This window comes from Aotus nancymaae, unplaced genomic scaffold (genome assembly GCF_030222135.1).
Source record: "Aotus nancymaae isolate 86718 unplaced genomic scaffold, 86718_ANA_hifiasm-v0.15.2.pri h1tg000014l, whole genome shotgun sequence".
In the NCBI taxonomy this organism is placed as follows: Eukaryota; Metazoa; Chordata; class Mammalia; order Primates; family Aotidae; genus Aotus; species Aotus nancymaae.
Window position 1 is genome coordinate 61,228,458 of NW_026988425.1, and position 23,472 is coordinate 61,251,929.

At 37.4% G+C, this 23,472-nt stretch overlaps 1 protein-coding gene across 12 annotated transcripts in view; it reads left to right on the top strand.

Annotated features, from left to right (window-relative positions):
* Positions 1–23,472, top strand: part of MAST4 (microtubule associated serine/threonine kinase family member 4) — a 564,457-nt gene that overhangs the window by 438,856 nt on the left and 102,129 nt on the right. For all 12 annotated transcript variants that reach the window (XM_064376019.1, XM_012462235.2, XM_064376020.1 and 9 more), the window contains one exon: positions 9,385–9,473. In XM_064376019.1, coding sequence (XP_064232089.1) covers positions 9,385–9,473 — 89 coding nt within the window. The remainder of the gene's footprint in view (positions 1–9,384; positions 9,474–23,472) is intronic.

The following is a 23,472-nucleotide window of genomic DNA, read 5'->3' on the forward strand; positions in this document are numbered from 1 at the left end:
AGGAAAAGTCTGAGCCAAAATTAAGATAAGTAGAGAGTTTCATTGGGGCTAAGTTTGAGGATTGCATTCCTGAGCATAGATTCAAGTTGCTCTGCATATACACTCCAATTAGCAGCAGTTACAGGTAGATTTTTTTTTCTTTTTTATGAGACTGAGTCTCCCTCTGTTGCCAGGCTGGAGTGCAGTGCTGTGATCACAGCTCACTGCAACCTCCTCCTCCTGGATTCAAGCGATTCTTCTGCCTCAGCCTCCTGAGTAGCTAGGACTACAGGCGCCTGCCACCACGCCTGGCTAATTTTGTGTTTTTAGTAGAGATGGGGTTTCACCTTGTTGGCCAGGATGGTCTCAATCTCTTGACCTCATGATCCACCCGCCTTGGCCTCCCAAAGTGCTGGGATTATAGGCATGAGCCACCACACTGGGCCACAGGTAGATTTTTAAAGGAAAAGAAGAGATAGGTCCTAAATTGTTTATGAAGAATTTACATTAAAATAACACAATCTATTAATTGTGTTTACATTGTTACTTCTGTCTTAAATTCCAGGAACATGAAGATAATGAGTGAAGCAACTAGTCAGAAATGAAATGCCTTTTAACAATTGTCCCTCAGGCATGATGGGGACGTGACTGAAGTCCCTACTCCTGTCTCTCTGGGCCTGATACATTTGTCTTATCTCACGTAGCTCCGACTGCTCTGAGCTATTTTTCTTTTTTCAATACACAAATAGTTACCATTGTGTTGCAGTTGCCTGCAGTGTTCAGTACAGTAACATGCTATACAGGTTTGTAGCCTGGGATCAATAGACTATCACATATAGCCTAGGTGTGCAGTAGGCGCTACCATATAGGTTTGTGTAAGTGCACTCTGTGATGTTTGCACAAGGACAAAATAGCCTAACGATGCATTTCTCCAAATGTATACCTGCTAAGCAACAGGTGACTGTATTTTCATCAGGCATATCACTGAACTTATGAAATTATTTAGGGAAGTCCTATGAAATGGATGGATAATCCACAATGCATAGTATGTTCTGTAGAATCGTAGTGTTTATTGTTTGTGAAAATGTGTTTAAAAGCTGAATAAGGATTTATCTCACGCTTCAGCAACAAATTTTTGTTTTATCTCTTTTCCAGATTCTGCCTTAGAATGTAGTTACTTGTGAATCAGTCTTATCTCTCCCTTTATACTTTAAACACTTTGAAGCAACTTCATTTTCTTATCTCACACAGTACTTTGTATATGGGAATAGACATTGCAGAAATACTTGTTATATTGATAGTGCCTTTTCTAATATCTATATGTTCAGCTGTTTCTCTTTTCTTCTACGAAGACAGAAAATTGGGCCAGACCTCACTGTGAATTTATCTTAATGGATTGGATATATTTCCAGGAAGTACTATATAAGATAATATAAATTTTCCGGTTGACTTTCTTCAGAATTTTTGAAAGCGTATTCCTTTCTCTAGCTATTGAAATTAGCCTGAATATTTTTTTGTTTACAGGTGAAACAGTGTAGGCAACCATTTATTCCCTTTATGATTAATGCCTTTAAAAGAGTTTTTCTGCTAATAGGAAAGTTAAGTTCAAGTATCAAGCCAATAATATCAATAATTACTTCCCCTTGATCACTATGACCTGGATCATTACATTGATACAAATATGGAAAGGCCTGAGGCACTCAGGCTTGAGCCACCTCAGGATCAGCACTTGCTATTTCTCCAACTTTTTTTGAGGCTATGCAAAAGAGCACAGACTGATGTAACACTTTCATTGAATTTGGAGCTGTTTTTATACAAACTGATTTTTAAAATAAAATACTGTATTTTAAAGCAGAATCATAGGTGATAAGAGTACATTCAAGAAGCACATCAATTCGACTTCCTAACTGGTCTTCCTGCTTCCTCCTTTTAATCTAGTAGCCAGAACGATTCTCTAAAAACAAAAGTCAAGTTACGTTCAGAACCTTCCAACAGCTTCCCTCATCACTTAGACTAAAAACCAGACTCTGCACTGTAGCCTGCAGGCTGCTCCAGACCTGCCTCCTAGCATGGCTCTGCCATCCTCTACTGGCAGTCTCCCCTGGCTCGCTGCACACCTGCCATGCTGGCCTGCCTGGTCCTCCTGGAACACTTAGGCCTCAGGGCCTCTGCTCTTGCTGAATGCTCACTTCCTTGTTTTCTGGTCTTATCCTCTCTCACCTCCCCAGTGAGGCCTTTCCTGACCACCTATTTGAATTTGTGAACTCCAACATCTGCCTTATTTGTAATGTAGGAGGAATATAATGCATAATTATTTTACCTCCATCGCTATCTCATGTAATACAAATTTGACAAATTTGTTGTGTTCATTTTCAGCTTTTCCCTTTAAAATGTAAGCTCCCTTGAGAGCAGAGATTTTTGTTTGTTTAGAATAGTACCTAGCATATCTTATGCACTCAGAAAGTAATTTATTGAAGGAGTTAATGAAAGCCTGGGAGGAGCCCTGGTTTCATGGGCCATAGGGAAGATGGAAGACGATCCCAGTAAGTTTTTTAACTTCACATTAGGAGCAAAGGGTGTGTGACAAAGGCAGAGAACAGCTTTGTTCTCTGCCACCTTCTAAGGAGGAATAGTGCTTATCCAGCCAGCTACTAGGTGCCGTCTTGGGCTATTCAGAAAAAGTGGTGGAGATGTAGACTTGAAGATGCCTAGAAAGAAAGGGTTGGCTGATTTACATGAGAAAAACAGTTATTTCTGGGAGAAGACAGCAGAATGTAGGCAAAAATGGAGATATCCAGGTGAAGCAGTAATAAGCAGGATTTGGGGAAGAAGTGTCCTAAGAAGATTTTAAGGAATATTTGCTTTATGTTGCATGATATAATTTTTCCTTGAAATGTAGCCTCTTATCAAAGACGTTTTTCAAGACTTTTTAAATCAAATGCACAGGGTTCTAGATCTTTAATGTTGCAAAGAGGAAAAAAAGTGTCCATAACATATAATTTTAGTGCATTTAGGAATCCTAAAATTTGCTTCAAAGGAATAATCTTAAAAAGGAACGAATTAGACCCATATTTATGTTGCCATGGTTAAATCTCAAAAACATAATGTTGAGTGAAAAAAGAATAAGTTACAGGATATCTATAATGTATAGTGTGTGCTAAAGTATAATTTATCCAAAAGTCAAAAACATGACTGTCATACAAATATAAAATGAACATGTATCAAATATTTTATTTAACATATCAGTGAGGGCAGCAGTAACATATTGAAACAGATTCAAAGAGATTTTGAAAATCAGATATATATGAATCTATATATATACACATATGTAGTCAGGAATTATGAATTTGCTCATAGATGCAAAACTAGTTAATATCTCATAGGACTGTGATAGTAAAGATTTGAGGTCATCTTTCCTTGGGGTGGATATTAATTGTATCTTCACCAGATAAAATTCATTTACATTATTATGGATAAGAATCATTTGCATTACTACCAGTTTTCTACTTAACTTCAGTTTCTACAGAGTTTTAGAATCACCTAGTCAATAGAAAAACAATATGTATACCTTTACATAATCAAATAATCCCCAGGGATTGTCTACTATAAAAGCCCAACAAGCCACTGAAAGGTAACTATTAATATCTTTTGTACAATTTCATGTCTCTGTTTTTTCCTGTTACATGATACTACTAGTGAAAATGTGGAGCCACATACATGTAGTGTGGTTATTTATACATATGGCATATATATATGCTACCATACCAAGAATGAACGGGAAAGCTACCAGTCCCAGTTGTTGTTGTTTTTTTTTTCAGAGGGAGTTTTGCTTTTGTTGCCCAGGCTAGAGTGCAGTGGTGTGATTTTGGCTCACTGCAACCTCTGCCTCTGGGTTCAAGCAATTCTCCTGCCTCAGCCTCCCGAGTAGCAGGGATTACAGGCCTGTGCCACCACACCCAGCTAATTTTGTATTTTTAGTAGAGACAGGGTTTCTCCATGTTGCTCAGGCTGATCTCGAACTCCTGACCTCAGGTGATCTGCCCGCCTCAGCCTCCCCAGGTGCCGGGATCACAGGAGTGAGCCACCATGTCCGGCCTCCCAGTTCTTTCAGTAATTGCCTTTGGGGACTGGAAAATGTTATTGATTTGGACTTCTGAGAGTACATTCTGTTCTCTCTCTAATGTCTGTATCTTTTTTAAAGATTGGAATCAAATGGGAGAAATGATACAGTTGCTTGTGCCAGTGTGGTAGCAATTGTTGGATTATTTTTCTATTTTATTAAAATTTTTGAGACCAAAAGAAGTAAGTTTATGACTATCTCATCTGTTTCAACCCCTTCATCGTAAAGAAATAGAAACAGAAACCTGCTTGGTTCATAACATTTATTCAGTGATACCACTTTAGCTAGACAATTTCTGCCTCCTGGTCATGCCCTATTTCTTCCACTTCAGCCTTCTTCTTTGTTTAAGAAATATTCAAATGTTCATTTTCTATTAAGGTGTTAGGAAATAGTTAGCAGATGTTCATGGACAGTAAAGCTTTGGTCTGTGATTGGTCTCCTGTGCAAATTTATCAAATTTTCATCAGGATGAAGTAATAATTCTAGCTTTCTAGAATTACCAAGGCCCCTCTTACTCAATTCATGATATTATTACTGCCCCTCAATGGTGGTTAGTCTTATGTTCTACTGAATGTTGACCTTTCAAGTCAGCTGTGAATATAAAAATCATTGCCTGTTGGGGTATTCTCCCCTCATTGTTCTTGCCATGGTCAGAAATAATCAGAATTTATGTCTCAAAGTGAATATAATTTAAAATTAAGTTGGATTTCAACTACTTAGAATAATTGGAAAAGGCCACACCCTGGTGGGCCTCACAGCTTTTAGAGACCTGGTAGGGGATGGTTAACAGGTTATTCTGCCAGGAGACAAGTGGCAAACGCAGATGTGAAACTTTTATATGTCCCACCAAGCCGTTCTTATGGAGCTCTGGGCACAAGGACAACTTCTGCCAAAGTGGAATGGGGTACTTTGAACAAAAAATACATACAACTCCCCCACTCACCTCCAGCTTAGTAACCCATATTCCTCTGTCCCTCTCACACTGAGCCAGGCCTGACTTGAATGATGAAATGCATAGCCTGTCTATCTTCCTAGCAAATGGGAGGTGCTGTTGGCAGTAATTAAGAAACTAAGAAACTCCTTGTGAAACTGTTTTTGTGATGGTAACAGTGAACTCAGGGAGCAGGTGTGGTGCCTTGTTCAGTCCTCATTTCACCTGCCTGAGCAAAAGCCATGCAGACAAATAAAACACTTCCTGGTGGTGACCTCATGTCACTCCACAGCATCTCCACCCAAGCACCCAACCAGCTGTGACATTCTTACATGCAGTGTTCTGTCCATGCCTGCTTGCTTCCCCCCTCAGGGGCAGCCAGTCATTCTCCCTCAAGGTCCTATCATCGGAACATCATTCCCCCTTCCTATTCTTCTCAGATTCCATAATCAGCAAGGTGCATTTCTTGTTCCCTGTGTCTAAGTTATCTTTCTGTGCCTCATAATTGCCCCTAGGTGGAGCTTCCCAAGGAGATACCTACCAGATGAATGAATGAGGTAAAACTAAATGCCTACTTGTGATCATCAGCTCCTATCCTAATCCACTGTTTATGCCATTGCCTCAAGTTCTCATATGACTGTCTTCTCAGGCTAAATTCTGATTTTGCAAGTAGTGACTCTGTGCCATTGTTTTGATAGAACAATAGCAGCCACCTTCCAAATTCAGAGAACAAACTGTGCATCTTATCCACAGGAAAAGTAAGTTTTTCCATGTGTTGCTTCAGCTGGAGAACTGAGAGAGGAGGTACTTTGTGGGAAGTGGTTAGTCTATGTTTGGCTTTCAGATCGGAGCATGGACATGGTGAACGGCTTCTAGTTCTTGAAGAATGATGTCAAAAGAATGCATTTGGGAATGGAATAACTGCAACTTGAGTTCATAACTTTTCTTTAGTTTCATTTTTGTGGTCACGCCCCTGTGTCCCTAAGGATGAAAACTAGAGATAACTCTTTACAAGCTAAAATGCTTGGATAAGGGTGAATTATAATGAAGAGATTTCTGCAACAGGAGAAGTAGTATTCATGTTGAATCTGGTCAGATGTCACCTGTTTTTCCCTTGGGTGACTTTGCTTGAAAAAAAAAAAAAAAGCAAGGCACAATTGACTTAGTCATGCTGGTGAAAAGGAAGGAGCCTTTATTTTGCCTGAGTGGAGATGTTTCCACTATTTTATCACTTAATGGAGTAAATGAGTAGGTGTGGTCATGAACACCTGGAGAGACTGCCTCTCATGCAGGTGCCATAAACTTCTGCTTTCGTGGGCAGAAAACTGTGATACCTGGAGGACAGAGGTCAGCTCAGCATTTTGCATCAATGTTATTATTAACGTGGGCAGTGCCAGGTGCTGTGGCAACCTAGGTGGCAGGTATAGTTCCAGCCCACTTGGAGTTTTTTTTACTGTTGGGGTTAAGTATAGATTTTAATTCATTTATTTGGAATCAGGTACTTAGAGTAATAAGATTAGGTGACTGTCAGATATACCAGAAGCAGGTAGTGTTGAGACTGGATGACTCTTCCCTCCTGTACCCTGGAAAACTTTTCTATAGAATATCTCAGTAGGGTCCTGGGATTTTAAAAGTGTGTGTGTGTGTGTGTGTGTGTGTGTGTGTGTATGTAAAGATCTAGGTATTTGGGGATGAAATGCAGTATAAAGTGTCCCTCTACTCTTGAGAATGTTAGCAACAAATTCACTCATGAAGCTAGGACCCCACTTCTTAAGTATAGAAACTTATTTTGTGTACATGTGGAAACATATCTTAGCCTATATTGTATAAACACTAGTTTTGCTACTTTGGGATTATTTGGTGTTTAAAAGCTTTCTATTTCATTGTTGAGAGGGATTCTAGAAAGTTCCAAGTCTCATAATTTTAATATCATCTCTTGCTTCATATTAAAAGGAAAAAAAGGTTAGAGGAGACACTTTCAGTTGTGAATTATGCTTTGATTATTCATGGCTTTTGTCAATAAGTTATACATTTGATAATTTGTTTTGTGTCACATACTACCAGTACGTTAAATATGGTAAACTGTTCAAATTCTGAGGTAGTTTGTTTTTAACTTCTCTTTAAACTTGCTCATGTATTCATAGATGAAGTAGCCTGTTTTCTTTCACTCTACATTGCATTCATAATGAATCACCTGTTTATAAAGATTAGCAATCTTTATAGAGGAGTGGACGCACACAGGTTGACTGTAATGTAAATCTGTTTGTATATTGACCAAACAAGCATATTTTATTTGGGGGTTTTATGTGGACATTTCTTTTTGAGATTTTTTTGAATCACATTTTTGAAATCCCTTTTCTGCCCCTTTTTGATAGATTTTAAATAACTAATGCAGTTGTGAGGTTTTATTGTTCATGTTTTTATTTGTTTTAAATCTAAATTGTTGACTGTTTTGCCTGTTGTGGTAGTGTATGTACCTTAGTATGTATGGTAGTGTACATTTCTTAGAAATTTTTTAAGTGTTATTTTAGGAAATAACGTTTTCTAAATTTAAGTGTGTCAGCATATTTCACTGATATACCTAGATAAGATATTCATTAGATTGCTATTTGCATTAATACACATTTCTTATTAATATTATTTATACATATAAACATTAATAAATATGTTGAAAAAGATAAATGATGTAGATCAAATGCTAAACATGAAAAATTATAGCCATTTTTATAATAGCCTGAATTTCAGTTTATTTGTGGAAAGAAGTTTGCTGACATTTCCAGGACAGAAATCTGTCATTTATAATTTCTTTTATTAACATCAGCAAGTTAATATATTTAATATTTCTGTATTGGAATGAAAGAAGACATTAATTTGAATTAACACTAAATACATTATACAGTATCATTTAAAAAAACAGACTATCTGATTTAATGATTATGAATTTAATAGGTTGAATACATTTCTTGATGAGTTGATAATATCCAACCCACCTTCACAATTAAATATCAAGGGTCTATTCTTATTAACAACTTCTTTAAGGCTGAGTAAACATGATCTTAATTAAACTCACAGATAATACTAGGGGGTGCTGATTGCTGCAATGCGGAAAATAAAATGATGCAAAACGACCTTAAGAAATTATAAATATGGGACTGTTGACAAATGATAATAAGCAGCAAACATCTAAGAGAAGATCAACTCCCAAGTCTGTATTGCCGAAAGAAATTGGGTTTGGTTTTGAAATGTATTATTTGAATATTTAGTAATGTTATCTCACTATACCTAACTTAGAAGTTCAGTGAAAGTTTCTGTTTCAGGAACCTAGTATAACAAAGGTCTGTCCTGCATTAAGAAGGCCTTGCAATAAACTCTTAATGGTGGTTGAGGGCAGCACAGTGTCGGAGGATAGAGGCACAGAGCCCTGAACCTTGTTATAGGTAAATTAAATGAGGTAACTTGCTGGGTTTTATTACCCTTCTCTGACTACTGTATTGCTAATAGATAGTGAAGTGCCAATCTGTTTTGAAGAAAGCAAATGAAAATAAGATAATATCCACTTCACCCTTTTGTATTTGTCTTATTCTTTGAGGTTTGTTAAAATTACTTTGAAATCAAATTAGCCATTTTATAACTTCCTACTAGCAGAAACAGGAACAAATTGTTGCCTTGTGCCCATGTGTAGTAATTTATTTCAATGCTCTGGGTACTCAGGATAAAACCAGTAGCTAGCATGCTTGTGAAAGAGGACCACTACTATTATTTTAATGCACTGGGATCTGATTTTATGATTCTAGATCATTTACCTTAATAAAGAATTTGTGAATGCCATATACAAGATGAAAAATGAATGAGTGGTGAGATACATTTATCTTAGGCATCAGCTATTCTATTGACAAAAGGCACAAATAAGAAATTTGTCTAAATAATTAGATTTTTAATTAGTGCATCATTGTAAGATTAATGTCATTGCGCTTCATTGCATGTAATTTTGTATTAGAAATTTTGTGTCAACAAAGATGCTACCTGTGGTTTGCAGATTTGAATCCTTAATTTATCACTTGTGTGTATGGCATGTTGCATATTTGCAGTCAAGAGCTGGAAGAAGGCATTTGATTATTGCTCCACTGGTGGTGAGAAATATTGATGGTGTTGTGCTGTATGAATACATTATATTTTCTAATTTTCAAGAGGCAGCCACCCCTCCAATATTAGTGAATGCATAATTGTAATAATTTTAACAATAACATGAGCAGATAGGTTGTGCATCCTGGTCCATGTCTATCTGGAACATGCTTGAACAACATTATTGATGCTGTATTCTTTTTAAACTTTGTTTTTTCTTTCCTTTTGATAGTTGCCGAACAAGCAACCGGAAAAGCTTGATAGGCAATGGGCAGTCACCAGCATTGCCTCGACCACACTCACCTCTCTCTGCTCATGCAGGTAATTGATTACCCTTTCTTGAGTTTTGTTTTATTTATTTGTTGGTTTTGAAAATAATTAATACATTTTGAGATTTGGTATGTCTTCACATGTTATCTTTGTTTTCCTGTTGTTTTATCCCTAAGTTGTTCTTTGTGATACGTTAACCCAAACCTTGTCTTCTCTGAGTGTTTGGACTCTGAAATACAGAATTCCTTTTTATATGGGGTCCCTTTTCAATTATTTCTTCCTCTATTTCTAAATGCCTGGATGATACAAGACATGGTTTCCATGTTAGAAATATCCTTGGGAAACGTAAACATGATAACGTGTGTGAAAAGTATTAATGTTAAGAACTATTCAGCATATTTTTCCCTAAAATTGAACTTCTCTAATACATTATGATAGTCATTTTAGGGACAATGAAGATTCAAGAGATGAGGCCTTTGGCCTCAAGTACTTTATCGAATTATAAGGAAGGTTAGAGTTGTACTATAAAAACTAGACAATGAAAACTGCTTTATATGGTGTGTTTTTTTTTCAAAGTTCTAGCCATGGTGATGCAAAAAAGAGAAGGGTCAATTCCGAAGGGAAAGTCTAGAAGGGTTTAAAGGAGTCATTTGCCCAAGATGTTGAAAGATGAGCAAGACTTTGTTGACAGGTAGAGATGGAATAAGAGAAAGAGAATTCTCAGTGTATGGCTAGAGTGTGGGATGTGTGTGCTTCATTAAGAAAACATAGGATGGAAAGGCAGAGGAAGGTCAGGAAGTGGGAGGAAGTTTGACTTTAAATGCCTTTGAGGGTTTTGAGGAAGATCGGTGTTACAGGAAGGTATCTTCAGGACTGGGAAGGATAAAGGTCAAAAGGATGAGCTCTTAGCCCTACTTCACTGTACTCTTGTGAAAACTCTAATTTGACACTCATGTGCTCTCAGATGATCTTCACTTCATATTTAAATACAGGGGTAGCACTCTCACCCAGAAAGCAGTCCTTAAGCTCAAGGGGCCTTTCAAGTTGAGAATGGGAGTTGTCTGTTATATTGGGGAGAAGAAGAAGGGAGAAAGAAGTAGTTGCTCCTTTGGAGTGAAATTTTATTTTCTCTATAGAAATAATTTAAAGTGGTAAATTAAAAGGATAAAAGATAAATAGATAAAATTATGACAATGTAAAATGACCACTAACATCTAGAAAGGCCTCTTCCAGGTAAAACATTAGAGTTAGAGAAGCTCTTAACAGATGAAGACGAATTCTAGACCACTCACAGCAGCATCATTTGTAATAGCTAAACATTTGAAGTAACCTAAGTATTTATCAGTTGGAAAATGCTTAAGTGATTTGTGGCATAGTTATATCCAAAACACTTGTACACATAGGAAACAAGTGAACACTGCTCAGATTTGCATAGATGAAACTAAAATATATTGTTGGACAACAAAGGCAAGTCACAAAAAAATATTATGTAAGCCTTTCATATAAAGTTAACATGCTACATACAATATTTAATTAGGGATATATATGTATAAAATATATATTATATATCCTAAAATATAATGTTTATGTAATATATAAACGTATATATTATACAGTCACTATATTATATTTTAGGTATTTTTATAATATAAGAGCCTAAAGGAAAACATGGTAATGTTAAATACCAATTTCATGACAGTAGTTACCTCTTAGAGGGCATGAGAAGGATATAATTAGGGAAGAGGTGTAAGCAGTGGTAACATTATATTTCCAAAGCTATGTGATGAGGATATGTTACTTCTATTACCACCATTTCTGCTTTTGAGACTGATATTACACTACTGTCATTAAAATCCTACCAGACGGTCAAACAAGGCCAAATACCTTAATTGGGACATTACTCCAGCACCCAGCACAGTGCCCAGCAGTGTATGCTAGATGTTAGGTGAATGATGGATTCTATTTTTTAGTATACAATTTAGTGATATAAAGATTTAAATCTTGTCCTCTTTGTAGTATTTATAGCAATTTCATCATTCTTTATGTGCTTATTGATTAGTCTTTTATAGCTGTGATTTTCTTCACTTCTAATATTTAGAAGACAGAACATGTGGTTAAGACTTTAATGATCATTTTAATATTTTCTTTTCTCTCATAGATTTAGCTTAAGTTCTCTCTCCTTCAACATTAATTTAGAATTTAATCATAGGAGTGGGCAGAGGGAAGCCTTTCAGGTTCTAAGAGTGGGTATTTTTTGAGATGGAGTCTCCCTCTTTTGCCCAGGCTGGAGTGCAGTGGTGTAATCTCAGCTAACTAGAATCTCTGCCTCCCAGGTTCAAGTTATTCTTGTGCCTCAGCCTCCTGAGTAGCTGGGATTATAGGCACGTGAGATGATGCCTGGCTGATTTTTATTTTTTTATATTTTTATTTTTAGTAAAGATGAGGTTTTGCCATGTTGGCCAGGTTGGTCTTGAATTCCTGGGCTCAAGCAGTCCTCTCGCCTCAGCCACCCAAAGTGCTAGGATTACAGGCATGAGCCACCGCACCCAGCATTGCTTTTCTTTATGTTACAGAGCCAACAGGGTGTTGTTCTCTCAGAGGGAGTAGAAGCCTGCCAGACATTCTGTGAGAGTAGATTCCTATTTCTTTATAAAAAGAAGAAGAACATGTGAATACAATACAGGACCACGCCTCACGTCTTGATAACATGCAGTGCCTCTTCACTGGCCACGCCTTTTGCCTCACCCTTTCTGTTACTATGCTCTCTATCCTGCCTTGGACACAGAGTGCCAGGTGAGGCTTTCTAGACATCTCCATCCAAACAAGAGAAGGAAAAACCTTCATCTCTCAGCACTTACTAACTTAAAAAATAAAGTTGCACTTTCTATTTTTCTTAGGTAGGGATTACATGAGTCAGGCCACTCATCATTGACACCTTGTTTGTACCCATCAAAAGCATTGGTAGAGATAGGGACATTAATTTGTGTACAGGTATCAGCAGTGCTCTGGGTAGAAAGAGATATTGGCATGCACAGTGCTCTGGAGCATGTCTTCACAAAACAGTGTTTGTGGGGAGCCATGGATTCCTAAAAGAACAGTGAATAGGACAATCTCATTAAAAAAAAAAAAAAGAAGAAGAATGCATAGAAAATCAGAGGCTATTAGGTCTGGGAAGATTCTGAGCATGAAAAATAATCCAGAAGTCCCAAAGGGAAAAGACTAGTGTGTCTCACCTAAAATGAAAATTTCTGTGTCATAAAGAAATCAAAGTATGAAAAATGTTTGTGCCCATAACTGATTGCTAGTTTACATGAAGAAATTGGGTAAATTGATATGAAATGGTGAATGCACCAATAGAAAAAATGGGCAAAAGGTGCAAATAGCATAACACAGGGAAAAAATGGTCAACAAAACATGAAATGATACTTCATTGCAATTATAAAAAAATGTGGCCAGGCACAGTCACACCTGTGATTGCAGCACTGTGGGAGACTGAGGCAGGAGGATTGCATGAGCCCAGGAGTTTGAACCTAGACAACACAGTGAGACCTCATCTCTACAAAATTTCTAAAAATTACTAGGGCATGGTGGCACGTGCCTGTGGTCCCAGCTACTCGGGAGGCTGAGGTGGGTGGATCGCCTGAGCTGGAGAGATCAAGGCTGCAGTGACCTATAATGGTGCCACTGAACTCCAGCCTGGATGAAAGAGATAGTATCATTCACCTAGCATGGTGTCAAAAACCTTTTTTAATTGATAAAATTCAGTGATAGCAAAGATGTGGGAAAGTGGTCCCTTTCCTGTGATCTAAAGGTTGATGTGAATAGTGTAACCATTTAGTTAGTGGTTTTCAGTATTGGTGAACATTCCAAATGTGTTTACCCTTTTGTCCAGCAAATTCATGTAAAGGAATTTATCTTACTGATATTCTCAGCGAATAACAGAGAATTATAAGTATAGCATAGCTTGTACCTAGCAAATGGAAAAGTACCATCTTTTTGTTTAAATTGCTCTTCAGTAATGGACTAGTTAAGTAAATAATGATTCAGGGGTATAACCCAGCACTAAATAGTTGTTACAGAGAACAAGGTGGACTTTTCTGTGCTGGTATTAGAAAGATACACAAGATACATTGTTAGGCGAAAACATTGCATGTTGTCATTTCATGTATATGTGTATTTTAGAGTGTGTATACACAGATGAAAGCACACTTGTATACTCATGCATTATCATAGAAATTTGCGGAAAAAGAAAGGAGGAACCATTAAGTGTTTAGGGAATAAGAAAGTAGGGAAATTAGCACATAGTGCCTTTCTAATAAAAAGAAACCTCTGAAAATAAAACCCAAGGCCGAGCGCAGTGGCTCACGCCTGTAATCCCAGCACTTTGGGAGGCCAAGGCAGGCGGATAACAAGGTTGAGAGATTGAGACCACCCTGGCCAACATGGTGAAACCCCATCTCTACTAAAAATACAAAAATCATCTGGACTTGGTGGTGTGTGCCTGTAGTCCCAGCTACTCAGAAGGCTGAGGCAGGAGAATCGCTTGAACCCAGGAGATGGAGGTTGCAGTGAGCCAAGATTGCGCCACTGCACTCCAACCTGGTGACAGAGCAAGACTGTCTCAAACAAACAAACAAACAAACAAACAAACAAACAAACAATATGATATCTGCAGTAGTTTTCTATTGCTGAGTAAGAATTACCCATAACTTACTGGTTTAATCAACATGCATTTATTAATCTTACTTTTTCTGCCCGGGAAGAAGTCTGGGCAGGCTTACTTGGGTTCTCTGCTCAGGGTGTTATAAGGCCAAAATCAAGGTGTTGGTTGAGCTGGGCTCTTATCTGGAGACTGGGAAAAAAAACTCACTTCCAAGCCCATGTAGGTGTGGACAGATTTAGATCATCGCCTTTGTAGGACCGAGTTCCCCACCTCATCCTGGTTATCAGCAAGGGGCTGCTTTTCAGCTCCTAGAGGCTGCCCTCTGCGATCTTGTAGTCAGCAGGGCACATCCGGTCATTCTCACATTTCAAATCTGACTGCTCCTTTTTCCATCAACCAGAAAAAACTCTTGCTTTTAAAAGGCTCACTTGGTCAGGTGAGGCCCCACCCAAATAATCTCTATACTTGAAAGTCAACTGATTTGGGACAATTACAGCTAAAAAATATCTTCATAGTAGTATTCATATTTGATTGAATATCTAGGGGACTGGAATTTTGAGGGGGCCATGCTTTGAATTCTGCCTGCCACAGTAACACTTCGTACTGTATTTTGATTTAAATGGGTAAAAGTGGGAGCTCTAAGAGTGATACTTAAGAGGATGAGCCACAGAGGAAAAGGAGATAAATAACTGAGACCCAGGGACCCCAGACTTTTAAGGTGCTTAGGTAGCAAATGTAGCCCTGTTGGCCAAAATACCTATCCTTTGTGTCTTCAGAGTTGTTTTACTGTGAATTTGCACGTGGCTACTTTGATGTATTTTTTAAAGGGTTTCTATAAGGAAGGGTGGAAAGGAGTTTCACTTTTCTATTGGACAACTCTAGGAGTTATTAAAGATAGGAAATTTCCCTAAATATCTGTCTATGTGTATATATAAATTTAGGTTATAAGGAGACTTCATTTCTTAAGGGCAAGTCACCACTTTTATGCAGCTGTGTTCTGCTTGTTTAGGGTAGGCACATGGGGTTTTGGCAACAAAACAAAACATCTTGAATCCCACTCTTCAAAATGAATCATGTGAACATTTTAATGCACATCCCTTCATTATCTTCTCTGCCCCCCATCCCACAATCACCCATGGGGCTTAACAAATAAAACCCAGCTTGTAACTTAGGGGGTTTCCAAAGAGAAACTATATGACATCATGTACATTTTTAAACATAATACCATTATTTCAGAAAACTCTAAGGACCTTTTTTCTTTTTGGTTTGTTTTACAGTCTCTTTTTGAGCCACACATGAGAATTGTTTGCAACTTGCTTACCTTACACTTCAGCTGTATCAGTTCCACTCACCTCAGTCTTGCAACTCATTCGTGAGATGAGACACTAAATTGGATTGGGGTAAAGGCGATGGTTTTATGAACAGGCATGTTAACTCAAAGAATTGAAAGTTAATAGTCTGGCAATAAGGTAGAGATAGGGAAAAAGAAACAAGGCAGACTAATGAGTTCAGAGAAGACACTCTGGGGTAGAACAGGGTAAGCAGATATTCCAATGTGCTGGAAATGCTCCTGGGAGTATCACTATTATAACCCACTGCCATCCTTGATATCAGCCTGAAACTTTGTAATATTCTGCTGGCCCAGGACTTTGAACTGTAAACTTGGAAGATGTGTAGTTGGGCCTTAAGGTATTTAGTAAAACCTGAAATGTTAGCACACAATGCCAACCAACCACTTACTCTGTTTACTAGTATGCATATGACTCTTTTGTTTTAAAATTTCAAGAGGTTTTACAGGCTATGTTGCCATGACTCTAATCTTCAAGGCTTATTTGCTTTAAAAGTGTGTTTCTGATTATAATAGTAAAGCTAATAGTTTGTAAGAAATATGAAAAATCACCTGGGAAATATATATCCTCTGTCAACCCATTACTCAGAGATAACCCCTGTTACCAGTTGATTGTATCTCTTAGTCTTTTTTCCTGTATATACTCTGTGTGTGTGTGTGTGTGTGTGTGTGTGTGTGTCTGTCTGTCTGTCCGTCTATATACATGTGACTGAAATGCCTATGCTGAAACTTTTATTTTATTCCCCATTTATCACCACCGAATATTAGTTTTTAAGAGTCCTAATAAAAGCCAAACATAATATCTTAGTATTTGTAATGTACATGTTTTATTACTATGGGATTTAGAAATTTTCCATACTCGTTAACCATTCGTATCTCCTTTGATTATTTATCTTTATTTTCATCCTCGGTCCATCTCTTTTGTTTAATTTTTATTTTATTTGTTTATAAGAAGTGAGAATTGATATTAATCTTAGAGAATCTCACCAGTATCTGTTTTCAATTTGCCATTTCCCTTTTATAAGGGAGGTTTTTTAACTAATAGAAGTTATTATTTTTCATTTTGTGTGTGTGTGAATGGTCCAATATGTCAGTCTTTTTTTTCTGATTTCTTCCATGTTTGTTGTGTGTAGTTATATAGAGTTTTGCTTTTTTTTTTTTTTTTTTTTTTTGAGATGGAGTCTCACTCTGTCACCACAATCTCAGCTCACTGCAACCTCCGCCTCCCAGGTTCAAATGATTCTCTTGCCTCAGCCTCCCGAGTAGCTGAGACTACAGGCGTGTGCCAACATGCCTGGCTAATTTTTGTATTTTTAGTAGATATGGGGTTTTACCATGTTGGTCAGGCTGGTCTCGAACTCCTGACCTTATGATCTGCCTGCCTCAGTCTCCCAAAGTGCTGGGATTACAGGTGTGAGCCACCGTGCCCAGCTGAGTTTTACTTTTTTAACAAGACTGGTCTTGCTCTCAACATCACCTGCTCTGATCTCATTGTTTCCCCTCCCTCTTTCTGCTTGACAAGTTCAGTATCAGTGATGCGTTTCTTTACCTTTTCATACTCAGTCTGTCAGTATAGGGTGATGGTTTTCCTAAGCAGTGAGCAAGTTTTTGGGCAAAAAAAAAAAAAAATTGGAATCATTTCTAACCTGTATCAGTGAGCCTACAAAGGAGATAAGTCTATAAGCCAAATGGGCATTACAACAGTTCTTCTCACCTCCCCAGACTTCTACAGGTGACTTATACACACACCTTTCTGCTCAGGTACTTGTGATACCATCAGATTTTCATGCAGTGCTCAAAGGAGAGGCCATTACTTAGGAATTTTAGCTTGCTGGTGAGAACAATTTAGTCAGTAGAGATGAATGATCTTTAGGTGCCAGTGAAAGAATTCTGCTTAGATAAGGTGAGACTGGAGACATAGCCCTGAGTGAAATATTGCCTTTGTTTTGTTTATTTTGTGACTTTCATTCAAAAGCCTTCAGCAGGTTTTCCATTCTTGAAATATTATTTCCCAAATGGTTGAACCTGCTTTATAGATCTTTAATAAAAATGTTCATTCAGCAAGGCAGTGACCTCCTTTGGCTGCATAGACATGATAGTACGAGACAAACAGTTCCCTCACCTCTTTAAATTTGGGGAACAGGACAAAGGAAGATTGTGTGCTCATAGAGTCATAGCAATTAATTGTTAGCCTTAATAGGAATTAAATTTGCTGGTACCCACATAGCCACTGTTTCTTTAAAATAATGTTAACTTTATTTTTTGTTTTTTCAACGGGATTTCTGACATCATACATTGCGTTTTTTAAAAAAAAAAAATTATGTCAGTCTTAACAAAATCAACTTGTAAAACCTTATCTTCAATTTAGAGCACTTTGCTGTCCTCCTCATAGAGTGTCATTTTATGTTGGTAAAATAGGCAAATCATATGGCTAAACTTTATCCAGGTGATTCTCTTAGTCAGCCATAGGTAGAGCATCACCTTGGAATCATCTAATTTTATTAAAACCTTTTTCACTGAGCCCTAAGGTCAGATTTCTTACAGTGTATATGTTCAAGCTGTGTCATTTTACAGTGCATCTGTTCTGTGATTTCAAGTCATTTCATTAATCAGTTTCTCTGCATTATGGAGAATACCATCTTTCTGTTCCACACTGTGCTCCCTTTTTTTTTTTTTTTTTTCCTGTTCTTAGCCTTTGTGTAATCGCCAATTGTTACTGAAGTAATGACACATCTTGCCCTTCCTGCTTAAGGAAAATAATGATAAAATCAGATGGACTGACGTCAGTCCATGTGTTTTCCTAATCTGGGGTATTGCTTTGTGTTGAGTCAATAATCGAGTGTATATACCAACATCATTAGTCTCTGTTAATTCCTTTATGTAGATTCATCTGCGCTGTGCCCTTCATTTATCATTTTGGCCCTTTAAGAAGTCTATAATGTTGATGTATAATCTATTCCTAATAATAATTCAATGACAGACATCATTCATATTTCCCTAATCTTTGGGTGTGAGAAAATTTAATCTGAATGGCCTTTGATTTAGATTTTTGTTCTCTCCTTCATTATAAATTAAAGCTCTTGCAAGCTGATGCCTACATTTAATTTTAAAGCTCCTCCATGTTAACAAAAGTGGTAGCACCTTTTTTTTTTTTTTTTTAAGAACATGGGTCATCCTGGGCAGCCACCTATAGGGTAGATTTTTCATTCTGTTTCATGTTGCTTTTTAATCAAAAATTTGCAGCATCTTTGTTGTATTTATGTATCAGCTGGGGATTTTCTTTAGGTGGGGTTGGTTGCTGAAGTACCAGTTGGATCTTAATTACATATTTTTCATGTTAATTGATAGTACTTAAAGAATGGATGTAGGTGAGAGAGAGTTGATCAAAGGTGACTTCCAGCTTGTTGAGAATATGGGAGACTGGATGGGGCATTTCTCAAGATAGAAGAAACAAGAAAAATGAATCAGGGGTCATACTTTCGAGTTTACTTCGCTGCATATTGGGCCAACTTGCTCATGAGACACCTAAGTGATGTAAATAGGCAGTTGTTGTTCCATTGGTCTGAAACAGAGAGGTTGTGTCTGTGTTGGTGATATCAGTTGGAAGCATTAATTCGCTGATGGTATTTAAAACCATGAGAAGGGAGGGAATCATTGAAGGGAGAGTTTGGAGTGAGAAGAAACCAAAGCCTGGTTCTACAATGCTAGCATTTTAAGGTGCTGAGAGCACACATGGCCAGCAGGAGACTGAGAAGCAGAAACCTGAGAGGCCGGAGGGAAGGCGGAGAATGCGGTGCCAAAGAATCCAAGAGAGCAGATGGGTGCCCACAGTGAGGAGGGCGTCTGTCTTAATATCAAGTCAGCCAGCTCTATCAGGCACTTCACAGATGTTCATTGAAATAATAAGTAATTGTTTATAGATAAATGGCCAAAGCCTCATTTGACTCTTAGGACCAAAAATGTAGTATATGCCCTAATGCAAGTCAAGGATTACTTTCTCCCAAAAGAGAGTCTTCCTAAATATTGAAGTACCTACAAAGCCCTATACAGCATACATTATGTTAATTACTTTATTTTGAAAGTAGTTTTAGCAAATCTTTCATGTGCCTTATCTATAGTATAATCCACTTTAACCATTACTAAGCTGAAAGGAGGCTGTTGCCTTTCAAAGTCTTCCATAATTTAGTTGCCAAGGTGAGACTGATATATAACCTCCCAAATCCAAAAAGCAGCCAAACAGGGCACTGCTTCACCTAAAACAGTGAAGTGAACAGTGAAAAATAAAATTTTCTATTTTTGACAGAAAATTGACATTGGGAATTATTGCAGTTACTTTTTCTGTGAGAAGAGATTCTTATACATTTTAGAGAGGGAAAGACCTCTGGTAAAACTAGTGTCAAAATAGTCAACTTCTTGAAAGTTATTGAGATAGGAGAATTTTTTAATTTCAAATTTTGTAAAAGAAAATACAATTGGAAATTGAAATAATTGGTTTATCAACTTTGTCCATTTTTGGAGTACACATTTTCAGATTTAAATCTGGTACAGCATATAATTACATATTCTATTGCTTAAAATATGTCTAAATTAATAAATAGTATAAAAGACAATGTATTAGTATATACTAAATCCCTAAAAGTTTATATATTCAAACTGGAAAAATAATTTTCTCATCTGCTAATTGAAAATGGGAAGTTGCCTTGTGTCTAGGATTGCTTTTGTTCTAAGACATGATGAGTGAGCACCTAGAAACTAAAAGGTGCATTTAAAATCCTTACCAAGTCACTTCTTACTCGTGTGCTTTTCAGAACATGGTGGTTTCTGACAGGACAGTTTTGGTGACCGTCACAGTGATCTCTGTGGCTTTGGCTTTTCTGTTCTTAGCTCACTCAACACCAGTGTTCTCTCATATTTATCTCTGAATTTGAGTTAGAAATCCTCTGTCTTCCTCCAGTCATTAGCTAGTGAGTGTGTGGATTTGTATCACAGGCAAACTAACGTTTCACAGAGACAAAAGGACTTGAGGCAGGGACCCTGTTAGTGTGGGATCAGCCAGCTGTCTTCATGAAGTATCCAGTGCCATAGACAAAAGGCTGAATGCTCAACACAGCCACAGTGGCCTGTACCTATCAGACAACCGGTAACAGAAGTTTAAAAGTCTGTAACTTAAAATCAAGTATATATACTAAAAAACATTTTCCTTTTTTTGGCACGTTTAAATATCACATACAGCAATGATATCTCGTATCTTTGAACTTATTCACTCTTGCAGCTTCAGCTTTATGATGCTTTAATGCAGATTTTTTTAAATTTACTGCAGCAATGTATGAGTACTTCTCTACAAAAGCCATGTAAACTGCAGGCTTTCAAGTTCTAAGCTTTCAAGTTAGGAGTAACAGTGGGTGATTCCAGAGCTTGTCATGAAGTGTTTAGGTGTGCACACACTGTGCTGACCCAGCAGTTTAGAGGGTTCCACCCTGGGGAGGAGGAGCCCATCAACACTCTGCATTGGAGTTGGTAGCATATATTTGGTTTCCCTAGGCTAGAGAGGAGAGAGGTGGATAAAATTTAAAAAGTGTATAAACACAAGAAAGTCATATAGTTTTAGTGGGGAGAGATTAATTTTGCTTGAAAAAAATTTAAGGTATGTTAGATGTTTTAAAAAGTATTTTTAAAAACTTCTATTTACAAAAGCTATATATATTCAGTGTAGAAAACTTGGAAAATATAAGAATAAAGAAGAATTTAAAAATCATCTATATTGTTCCCCTTAAAAGAAACATATAGATAAAAGAAAATAGAAATAAGTTAATAAAAATTGTCTGTATTCTTAGCCATTACTCAGAATTAACTACCTAACATTTGAATGTATGTTTGTATATTTTCTATATCTATATCTATTATAATATAACATGTTTACATAAATTTTTGTAAGTATAAATGTGTGATCATAGATATAATTTTATGTTTGTATCACTTTCTTTTAGTATTATGTTTTGACTGTTTTTATGTGTCATTAAATATCTTTTTTAACCCTAATAGTTGGTTTCAAAAGATACAAAACATTCTATTTTATGAAAGTACCATAACTGCCTCCCCCTAATGGACATTTTGGTTGTTTCCAGTATTTTTGTTCTTATAAGTAATGTTGTGGTGAATAGCATTATTCATGAATCTTTGTGATCAACTCTGATTAGTTTCTCAGCTTAATCCAAGAAAATGTTCTTTCAGATGTTGGCCTTTTATTGTCTTGTATTTGTGTTGTTGGGCTTTCCATTATTGCCTGACTTAGATTTTTGAGGCCCTACAAGCCAGAGATTGTATCCACAGGAAATGCTCTTTAATGCTTGCTGCAAATGACCTTTAATAAGCATCAAGAATGTGTTGTATAGGCACCAAAATAACTTTACACATATCTAAGTACCTCTCAAGCATGTTCTCCCTAGCTGAAACAATACCTAGTTGTGTTAAACTTCCAGGAACTTTATACCCAGTGACATCATGGTGACCTGGTGATGTTAGTGAGATGAATGAAGAAGGAACTATGGCAGGAGGCTACAAAGCTATCACACTTTTGTTCCTCCCAGACACTGAGGATTCGACTTCAGTGTAGAAACCCCCATCTGCAATGTAACTCAGAAATTCTGCTACCCGAACCCCTTTGATTTTGAGGTGGTTGACAATTGATGATGTACTAAATGGTATACATAATAAACACTGGACCTCAGGGTAAAAGATTTGGTCTATACCCAGCCCACCCAGTTATCAGCAGTGCTACTTTGGACAGTTCACTCTGGGTATCAACCTCATTTTTCAAATGGAAGTAGTCAAACTTGCTCTTGAAACCTCATATGATTGTTTACATGGAAAAGTATTTTCAGTATTATAAAGTACAACAACAGTGCCAAGTTTTAAGAAACTACCAAAAAAAAACAAAAAAAATGAAACTACCAAAGGATTATTACAACCAATCTGAATTTATAGCTAGAAATTTGTAGCTAGAAATGATAGGACATCATAGTGTGTAAATTCAGAGCAAATTAGGACACAGGCTTATTGGCATCTCCACGTGGATTATTGACAAAGGCATGTGGCATCCCTGTAACAGTCTCTGCTGGGACACACTTACAGTAGTAGCCTGTGATATTTTCACTTTGGTATACCAACCTTTGGAGGTCCCTTTGCTGGTCCAGTTACTCTAGTTTAAAGCTGATTTGGGAAATTAATGGTATTTAAAAAAAAAATCTACTCCAGTGGATCAGAACCATGGCAGCTTCCAGAGGGGCTGCCTCAGTGATAGGGAGTGGGAAGGATGATCTGGTAGTGGGATTCACAGCCCATACCCCACCTTTGCTTCATTCATCCAGAGAAGCTCAACCTATCCCATTTTGGAATAAGGAGTAATCTTTTGCTTGAGCTGAAGAATTGGTGTACACATACATACACATGGGTTTGAAACCATTCTAGAAAACGGAGACCCAGTATACCTAGTGTCCAGGATCCCATGACTTGCTGGTGTCTGAGCCAGCTCTGGAGCCCTGCTCACCAGATCTCTGCATCTTGCACCCCTCCCAGTGAGGCTCTGGAATCTGTCTCTGAAGATGCCTTCTAGAAGAATCAGGGAAGATCTGGGACATCCCGAGAGTGAGCCTTGATTCACTCTTCTCTTGGGCCCTGAACATAGTGTTTAGATTAATGATTTTCTTCATTTATGTTTCATCTGTCCTATTCTATTAGTCTGTTCTCATGCTGCTATGAAGAAATACTCGAGACTGGGTAATTTGTAAAGGAAAGAGGTTTAATTGACTCACAGTTCTTCATGACTGGGAAGACCTCAGGAAACTTACAATCATGGTGGAAGGTGAAGGGGAAGAAAGGCACTTTATTCACAGAGCAGCAGGACAGAGTGAAAGCAAGCAGGGGAAATGCCAGATGCTTATCAAGCCATCAGATCTGGTGAGACTCACTCACTATCATGAGAACAGCATGGGAAAAACCGCCCCATTATCCAGTCACTTTCCCCTAGATTCCCTCCCACG